The sequence below is a fragment of the Nicotiana sylvestris genome, chromosome 2 (assembly GCF_000393655.2).
Source record: "Nicotiana sylvestris chromosome 2, ASM39365v2, whole genome shotgun sequence".
Lineage (NCBI taxonomy): Eukaryota > Viridiplantae > Streptophyta > Magnoliopsida > Solanales > Solanaceae > Nicotiana > Nicotiana sylvestris.
In genome coordinates, this window is record NC_091058.1 from 122,883,576 (window position 1) to 122,892,121 (window position 8,546).

Sequence of the window (8,546 nt, forward strand, 5' to 3'; positions counted from 1 at the left end):
GTTTTTTAAATTTAAATTCAAAAAGACACTAATTAGTATTACCTAATCTTACTAACTTTGTCCTAATTGCCAAATGGCCTATTTTCAGGCAGTCACTTGGCTTAATGTGTGATGCCTTTCTTCTTTTATTTAATAATATATAGATAGATTATGCGATGGAATTATAAATGTATTCTTATTTGTAGGTAATTTTCATAAATTAGATTTGATAACTGTTTTAAAGGCTCGGGAAAGCATATAACAGAAGAAATTATAAATGATTATTTTTAGGAAGAGATTTGATAGTCCAAAGAAGGATGTAGATAATTTACTTTAGTATGAAAAAAGAAGAAGATAATTTAGAAAGTTACAAGACATTACACAAAGAACAAATCAAAAACAAAAAAAGTCAATAAAGAAGTTGGAAAGTTACAGTATAATTAATTCTTGTATATGATATCTTTAATTTTAAAAGAATGGTAAAAACTAGAAACAAAAATGAAAAGAAAAAACTTACATTTGTAAGTGATAATTTGAACATTATAAATTTATAGTGAGGATAGTTTTGTCTTGAATACATTAATTTCTCACTTCTGTTTTTGCTTCTTGGAAGAAGCTAGAATTTTCTGCTTCTTCTCAAAAGCAAAAAAAGTGTTTCTGCTGCTGGCCAAAAGTAATTCTCTGTATTGGTCAAATAGCTTAAAAAAATTTAAAAGTACTTTTTTAGAGGAAAAAAATATTTTTGGCCTCCTAGAAGCTTGGCCAAACAGGCTCTAAGAATAATAGGAAAACAAAAGGAATTGCTTGGCCAATACAGGCATCATATTCCGTCAGCACTTATCCACTACCTTGGAATTTTTTGAAAAGAACATATTCACATTGAAATGGGATCATACATTTATGATAGCCAACAATACAGGTCCTTGAAATGTGTTCCGTAAATTTTTGCCAAAATATGCAAACTAGTGCAAGGAAATAAACCACACTAGTGAGTTAATGAGCTATAGTGGGTGATAATATGTGTTCCTCTTGTTCACAATAACTGATCAATTTGCTTTTTTATTTTGGTTCAAATAAGTATCCAGTTATGTAATCAAGAAAGAATTTAATTTGTTTTTACAAAATAACTCCTATGTACATATCGCTAAAAAAATTTCTTACTCCTGACATTAAATATTTAATTAGGGGTAGTTTAATCATAATAGGTATTTTTGTAAAGAATTTAATATTTTCTTAATGTGCGTGCTAAAAGCAATGCTCAATGCTCAAACCGGAGGGAGTAACATTTGCCTCCCATTACCTCAATGCTCAAACCGAGGAAGGACGAAAAGATGCCTCGTTTCTGTGCAATGAGACTCCCACTTGCATGAGACATCAATAATGAGTTACAGTAACCCTCGGGCAAATCTCTTCCTATATAAACCTCATTACCCTTCAATCTTCAAACCACAGCAAAACAGAAAACAATTCCTATCTCTTCCTCTTGGCTTATAACTATCAGTGTAAAATGCCGACCACCATGGAAGATGTCACAGCAAAGACTGAGGCAATTGAAATTGACCCCAAGAGTGGTCTTGCTTTAAAACCAACAATGGAGAAGGGGAAGGTGAGCGAAGGTGAACCAAAGATTACAGAAACAGCAGAAGAGAAGCCAAATTGTACGAATGAGGCCAAAACTGAAGAGGAAAAGAAGGAGAAGAGCGGTCAGGAGAAAGACGCAACTGTAAAGGACGAGGAAGTTCCAGTTGAGGTTGAACCTAAAACTGGAGTCTCTTTTCCTGTCAAACTTGAAGATGGGATGCAGTTGAAAGCTGTAGGTTTAAGGAAGAAGAGCATGCTTGGCATGGGCCTTAAAATTTATGGCTTTGGTAATACTCCATTTAAACTATCTTCTTTACACAAACATACAAATAGGGATCATACTGCACTTTGATTAAAGTTGTAACCTAGATCAAGCTCATTCTAATAGGGTACAGCAACACAAACTGGCCTCCGCAAAATTAACCACTCATTATTTGACTGCAGGAATATATGCAGACAAGGAGAACTTGAAGGACCTTATGCAGTCCAAGATTGGGAAAGCACCATCAAAACCAACAAAGGAAATGTACCAAATGGTGATTGATAGTGATTTTGGGATGATTGTGCGGTTGGTAATTGTTTTCTCTAACCTAACCATAAGCATGGTAAGAAAGAACTTTGACGAAGGCCTAGGAGCTGCCATAAAGAAACTCACTGGTGGGAAGAACGAAGAGCTCACAAAGAAGTACATACAACCATTTTAAATGCTAATCAGCCTTAACACAGAATGCTTTTTTGATTACGAAAACTTGAATGCTTAAACTCTAATATCCTGTTTTAATATTAGGATCATGGGTGAAGCATCTGATGACATAAAGCTGACTTCTGGTTCTGTAATTGAGATTTCAAGGCTTCCGGGATATGTTCTTCAGACCAAAGGTAAAATCTACCACAAAATTCAATCTTGTCAATTTCATGCCATCAAGTTGAATTGCTAACTTGATTAAACCTTAACTTTAACTAAATGCAGTAAAGGGTGAAATTGTGAGCAAGGTGGAAAGTGAACTACTCTGCCGGGCCTTCATCTACATGTATTTAGGTGACGATCCCTTTGACAAAGAAGCCAAGGAGAAGTTCGGGGCATCCATGGTCTCTATGTTCTAAGTTGTGGCTTTCCAGCAATTTCTAGGTTGTTAAAGAATAAGGTGGTCTATTTGAACTGATGAATAATTTCTCAATAAAGGAATGATTAAAACACGGTTGATTTTCATAAGTATTTCGTAAGTTCTAATACGCAAGCTTCAAAACTCCCCCCCCCCCCCCCCCCCCCAAAAAAAAAACAAAACCCATGTTACGTCTCTCAACTCGTACGTTATGTAAGCGTGCACTGTGTATTTACATTTAGATGTTATATTCTGTTGTTCAAATTATTCATCCATCGAACTTTTGCAACGCCAAGAAGGAATTTCTTGGCTCAGGAAAGTTTATGCTATGAAAAACTGAAAACATACAAGATATCTCACAGTATGAAAAAAGAAACAGAGAAAGCTCAGTGAACCACCTGCAGCTAAAATTATGTGCTTATAGAATAGATACAGTAATGTTAGATTTAACACTCCAGAAACTGACAAACCAAACATGAATAGGAGTTTGTGGAATAGTAAAACAGTGCGCGTAGTATACAAAAAACAGACTCGTAGAAATAGCACCTTAATCACACCATGGATGAGATCAGGCAAGGCCATAAAGAACTTTCCTAGGGTCCAATTGCCCACTGCAGTAACTTGAAGATACAGTAGAGAGCTCTTGCCGCCCCTTCCACTCCTCAGAGGGCTTTAAGACAATCGGAGTTTCAACAGCAGCTGAATCCACGCATAGCATTTTTTTGTAATCTTCATCACCTAAATCAGGGAGAGACTTGGCTTTTTTGTCCCAAGGATTCCAAACAACTGCATATCACATCCAAATTGTACTTCAAAATATTCAATGCAGATTGGGAACAAAAGAGATCCAGATCAAAAGAAAAAAAACGGTAAAAATATACCAGCATCTAGCATGCCTTCTTTCTGAATGACATAGGTTCTCTTCTTCTCATGGTCTATTATCGCAATTTTCTTTGGTGTGCTCAGATATACCCTGTCAATCTAACAAAAAGAAAAGGTCTAGATCAACATAATAATAAGGAGAAATCAAGTAATTCTCTTTTCGATGAATTATGAAAAATTCAAAAAAACAAGCATACTGAATTGATGGAAGAGAAGATCCTCTGGCACCTAGTGGTCCTGAGTTCAAATGAAGGTGTCTATCCTCTATTAAATACGGAGAACAGCCTAACATAGTAATGTTACCTCACTATCAAAGGTAATTGCATCTGCCTGCTCTGTGTATCTTTCTCTCTGCTGCAAATTATCGAAGTAGTCAAGCGTCTCCAAGCCCTCCACACGCACTTCACTGCAAATCAAACTGCATCATGCAACCTATCTGAAAAGGATAATTACGTATCTAGCAAATTTCAGCTATAAAGAGAAAAATAAGAGAAAGCTCATGATTGAATGAGCAATATACATTAAATTATAGGTCTGAATTAATTGCAAGAAACCCTAAAAGGGGGACAATAATAGCTATTACAAATTCCAACGTGTTAGCACTACTTAGCGGAAAAATAACTAGCAAACCACATCTCAAAAGAAAAAAAAGATAGTGAACCAACAAGGCAAACCTGATATCAGAAACAGATAAATAGTTACGCAGAGAGATCGTGAATGAGAATGGCTTGTTATCTATATTTCTCACACGAGGGATCAAAGTCAGCTTGCCAGCAGCGAGAGAGACACGTAGCCGCACCTCAAACCTGCCAAACAAGAACAGGGTTTACCTTTGTAGATCTAGATAAAATTGTTGAATTGGGAATGTGTGTATTACTATAGGCTAATAGAAGTGCAAAACCATGTATACTCCCCACCTATGTGGCCAAATTTTCAGATCCTCCTCTGTGGATTTTAAGATGAGATCCACAGTTGACTGACTGTTTGCTGCAGGTAGAGGAGAAGGAGAATCATCCAAGGACCACACTCTGTTTCTTGCAAAACCATGTCGCTCTAAAGAACCAAAACTTCCAAACTACAGTACACATTTATAGTTAACATGCAAAACTAAACAAGGAAGAACCCCAAAATTGCTAGTTCAGTTAGTGGGCCAACCTGTGGAAAGCTGATAGGTATTCCGCCTCTGATGGCTTTAGGAGGTTTCCACAGGGTCTGTAAGACAGTACAAGAACCCATAGTCAGGACAATAATAAGACAAAAGTGCTACAGATGTATCTAGCAGCCAATGTAGATGATTGAACAATGTCCTAAAGTCAATATCCTGAGTGTGAGGTGTATCATTAACCATACAAGCAGATCAAGTTATGTGAGGTATCTAGGAAATTTTACATATTTGAAAACTGAAGAAGTTTCCTTACACCACAATCACATTTATGTTACACGAGCAAAATGAACTATACTCAACGTTCCATGCATTGCTGATTTTGAATTAAACTCGACATTCCTTGAGAGATTTGAATTATCTAGGCAATTGAATAGCATTACACTCCGCAACGACTCATAAGAGGATAAAATTTTATGGACTGTAGAGAAGAGCTAGAATTTTATTTTATTTTGATAAGGTAACGTTTACACAGGAGCTAGACATATTTTATCTTCAGACATTGGCCACCTGCTCAGTGATGCACATCATAGATAAAACACTGATCAGCCCTTCTAACCTGCGAATCCTAGTAGAAGATGTCGCAAAATTGCATAAAGGAAAAGCCCTCTCATAACACTTGTAGCCCGTTAGATGTGAGTCCTACTTGATATGTGTAAAAGTGAATCTCATGATATAGGAACTAATCAAATATTGGTCATCGTACTGAACAATGCTGGAGAGGCCAGTGTAATTAGTTGGTTCCAGAAGTATGGTAGACCAAGTGAAGACACAAGTAACAAAAGCAATTCAATCTTTTACTAAATGTAAGCACCTATAAGATGCTAAGGCTGGAAAAGAACAATGGCGTCATCTTGTGCCTTTTCAGAGATTTCTCGAAGGAGAAAGTACTTTTCAACTTTGTTTTTTAAACTACAATTTATATTGTGATCCTAATTCCAAACCTTTGGGGGTTTTTAATTTTTTGATTCATAAATTGATCTTAATTCAAATTTGGTGCCCCATATCTTCAACTATCGAGTCAAGACTGAAGAGGATCCAGCTGAAGATGCAAATCCTTTTTTTTTAATGTAAATGTCCAAAACTGTGAACTTCCAGATGAGGCAAATATCCACTTCATGTTCACAAAGATGCAGGATGAACAGGATTATGAATGGAACCGTTGCATTGACACGTTAAAGTTGATAACATTAAGTCGCAAAAGCTTTGTGCCTGCATGCATGTCATGCAACATATTGCTATCCAAACAGTAGCAGAAAACAGAGTCGGTTACATAAGAATATAAAGGAAGGTCATTTTAGACCTTATTAATCCTGAAAAGCAGTTCTTCTCTTCGTTCATTCTTCCAAGAAACAACCTGTCCACCATGAAAAAGCACCTGCAGCAGAGAATATGTACTAGAATTAAGTGAAATGAAGGAAAAGATATCTCCAACCCATAAAGCTCATCATCATTGTAGTGCTACAACATTTACTTCATGCATTTGGATCTTTCCGTTCAGGGGTTAATACAGGATCCTCTGTTTACCAATTTAAAAAGACAGTACATCATCTCTAAGTTAAATGGACAGCGGAGAGCTTTTCATTGGTACAATGGGGAGCCTAGGATATCACCATCTCGTTTGTTTTCCCAAAAGCATTGAGCTACGTAGTTTGACTACAAAACAGCTACTCTCTAAAGACTAAACTTCAAGGCAAGATCATATATAAGAAAGACTAAACCATTAGCAAGACGACGAAAAAAGATCAACAGGAAGTGAAAGCTTAGAGGCCGAAACAGTCATTGAGATAAAAATGAATTAAATAGGAAAAAAGGAAAAGAAAAGCTGCGTAAAAAATTTCCTTTCTGATTTGTTATCTTCCATTAACTATTTCAACTTCTCATGAGCAACACACTGCGCTTGTACAGACTAGCTTCAACAAAAAGAGTCCATCTCTTATATTAATTGTTTCATTTAATATTCTCAATCGACAGGTTGCTCCCGATCCAAACTATGTGGTTTCGAGAACTTCTGGAAAACGTTCGAGATAGGAATAATAAAGCCATGATTCATCAATGAGCTGATATTTTACTTTTGAAAGGCAAGCATTCCAAATACCAAAAACAAATTAATTAACGAACTACAAATGCTAAGTTGAAATACATAATTCACTTAGATGAAGATGAGATTTAGGATTATTGATTTATGGAGAAACCAAAACACTTTCACCAACAGGCTTCAACTAAAGTAAATCTCGAGATATTAAACCTAATATAATCCACAAGTATGATCAATAATTTTTTGATTAAGGTGGTGTTCAGGTCAGCTCGACTATTCCACCGGCTACCTGCTACTCCCGCCAGCACAAGTATTGGACTAACTCTACTAATCAAAGTTTAGGTAGATTGGAATAAATCACCTAGTACTTCTTGACTCTTGGGATTCTGAGACCTTATGATTCTCCTTCCACTTCATTCACCAACAGGCTATAAACAAGGAATGATCAAACTAAAGGAAAGTTTCTAGCATTCATTAAACTTTAAAAATGTAAAAATGGGTGCACCTCAGGAAGCATGTACAAAAAAACCCAAAAAAAAGGGAACTTAATCACAATTATACAGCAGAAATAGTCGTAATTATAGGAGAAAACATTTAAAATCCTTCATTAGCTAAATATAAAGCAAAATTAATCACAATTATCCAGCACAAATAGTACGAAAAAGGAATACAGAATTTCGAAAACCTCAGCAGTTGATCCAGTAGGCTCCGACAATACGATTCGCGAAGGCGATCCATCGGCGTCGTGAATTATGTTCGACGACATAGTTTTTTTGTTTCGTTTTTCGAATACTGATCAAAATCTACAAGCAAGCAGTTTATAATAATTAAGCACGATCAGAAAGGACGAAACAGAAGAAGACAAAAGATGCAGAAAAAGGAAGAAATGAGAAAAGTAAACCTGAAAACGCAAAGTGTGATGCGATAAACAAAGAATATTGTGAATAATTGGCTGGCAGAAACTGAACCGCTAAAACAGAAAGGATGAATTATATTAATAGGAAATCAAAAGATTAAACTTGCATTTTTTGGAACGATTTAGTGTTGTTTATTGTGTAGAACAGGCCACCAACTTCTGCTTCATGAGAAATCCATGTCGTACATTAGCGTTTTTTGTACGACTTTATATTTTTATAATAATAAATTGACCGAGAAAGAAAAAGCTTCTCCGGAAGAGGGAGGTGGATGTGGACGCGTAGTGGGCGACGGGAGGGACCAAAGAAATTCTGATTGAGACGTCTTTATAAGTTTTATTTTGTGTCTCATACAACTTACACTCGTTGTATGAAACTCCTTTTTGTCTCACAAATTTGTAGACTTCAATCTTACACTTCTGGATCCACAGAAATCTGAGTCCACAAAACGGTAAGACAAAAAAATTGTCTCATACAACTAGTGTCAGTTATATGAGACACAAAATAAAATTTTCCATGATTCGATTATCATGAACCAATACATAAGAGTTAGGACAAGGTAAACTATGTGTCTGTCACTTTAGTTAAAAGATTTTTATGATCCTTTGGTTAAAAAAATAGTGCTTTACATTTCTTAGATCTTTTAAACTACTAGTTTTAGTGTACGTGTGTTGCACGTGCATTCTGCGGCTATTGATAAAAAAATATATGAAATATTGAATAAAAATAAATTATGTGTAATAGCAATTGATGTAGAGATAGATACAACGATCAATTAAATGAAAAAAAATATTTTATCTAAAAATACAAATGTACTAACAAGGTTAAATTCTAGGGATAAATTCATGCTTAGAAGCACTTTGGCCATGCTTATCCGAAAATGTACT

General features: G+C 35.7%; 2 protein-coding genes across 3 annotated transcripts; one reads left to right on the forward strand and one right to left on the reverse strand.

The window, feature by feature from the left end:
* Nucleotides 1-1,277: 1,277 nt before the first annotated feature.
* LOC104241486 (chalcone isomerase-like protein 1) lies at nucleotides 1,278-2,757 on the forward strand. Its single transcript, XM_009796427.2, has 4 exons — nucleotides 1,278-1,847; nucleotides 2,005-2,245; nucleotides 2,348-2,439; nucleotides 2,531-2,757. The coding sequence occupies exons 1-4, from the start codon at nucleotides 1,487-1,489 to the stop codon at nucleotides 2,662-2,664; spliced, it is 828 nt and encodes a 275-aa protein (XP_009794729.1). The 5' UTR covers nucleotides 1,278-1,486; the 3' UTR covers nucleotides 2,665-2,757.
* Nucleotides 2,758-3,049: 292 nt separating this feature from the next.
* LOC104241468 (putative glucose-6-phosphate 1-epimerase) lies at nucleotides 3,050-7,891 on the reverse strand. 2 transcript variants are annotated; one of them, XM_009796413.2, is made up of 9 exons: nucleotides 7,647-7,891; nucleotides 7,431-7,548; nucleotides 6,011-6,085; nucleotides 4,701-4,757; nucleotides 4,463-4,620; nucleotides 4,220-4,351; nucleotides 3,849-3,951; nucleotides 3,545-3,644; nucleotides 3,050-3,449 (listed from the first exon to the last, which is right to left on the reverse strand). In XM_009796413.2, exons 2-9 carry the CDS (start codon nucleotides 7,509-7,511, stop codon nucleotides 3,232-3,234), a joined length of 924 nt encoding a protein of 307 aa, XP_009794715.1. In that variant the 5' UTR covers nucleotides 7,512-7,548; nucleotides 7,647-7,891; the 3' UTR covers nucleotides 3,050-3,231. The 2 variants fall into 2 exon arrangements, with proteins under 2 accessions (XP_009794715.1, XP_009794722.1); XM_009796420.2 differs by having other exon boundaries at nucleotides 7,769-7,872.
* Nucleotides 7,892-8,546: the final 655 nt, after the last annotated feature.

What these genes read in the sequence shown, in the direction of transcription:
- LOC104241468 (XM_009796413.2), bottom strand. Translation starts at nt 7,511, where the DNA reads ATGTCGTCGAACATAATTCACGACGCCGATGGATCGCCTTCGCGAATC. An exon ending in CTACTGGATCAACTGCTGAG is followed by an intron (nt 6,086 to 7,430) that starts GTTTTCGAAATT and finishes TCTCTGCTGCAG; the next exon opens with GTGCTTTTTCATGGTGGACA. An exon ending in TACCTATCAGCTTTCCACAG is followed by an intron (nt 4,621 to 4,700) that starts GTTGGCCCACTA and finishes TGTGTACTGTAG; the next exon opens with TTTGGAAGTTTTGGTTCTTT.
- LOC104241486 (XM_009796427.2), top strand. Translation starts at nt 1,487, where the DNA reads ATGCCGACCACCATGGAAGATGTCACAGCAAAGACTGAGGCAATTGAA. An exon ending in CCTTAAAATTTATGGCTTTG is followed by an intron (nt 1,848 to 2,004) that starts GTAATACTCCAT and finishes ATTTGACTGCAG; the next exon opens with GAATATATGCAGACAAGGAG. An exon ending in AACGAAGAGCTCACAAAGAA is followed by an intron (nt 2,246 to 2,347) that starts GTACATACAACC and finishes TTTTAATATTAG; the next exon opens with GATCATGGGTGAAGCATCTG.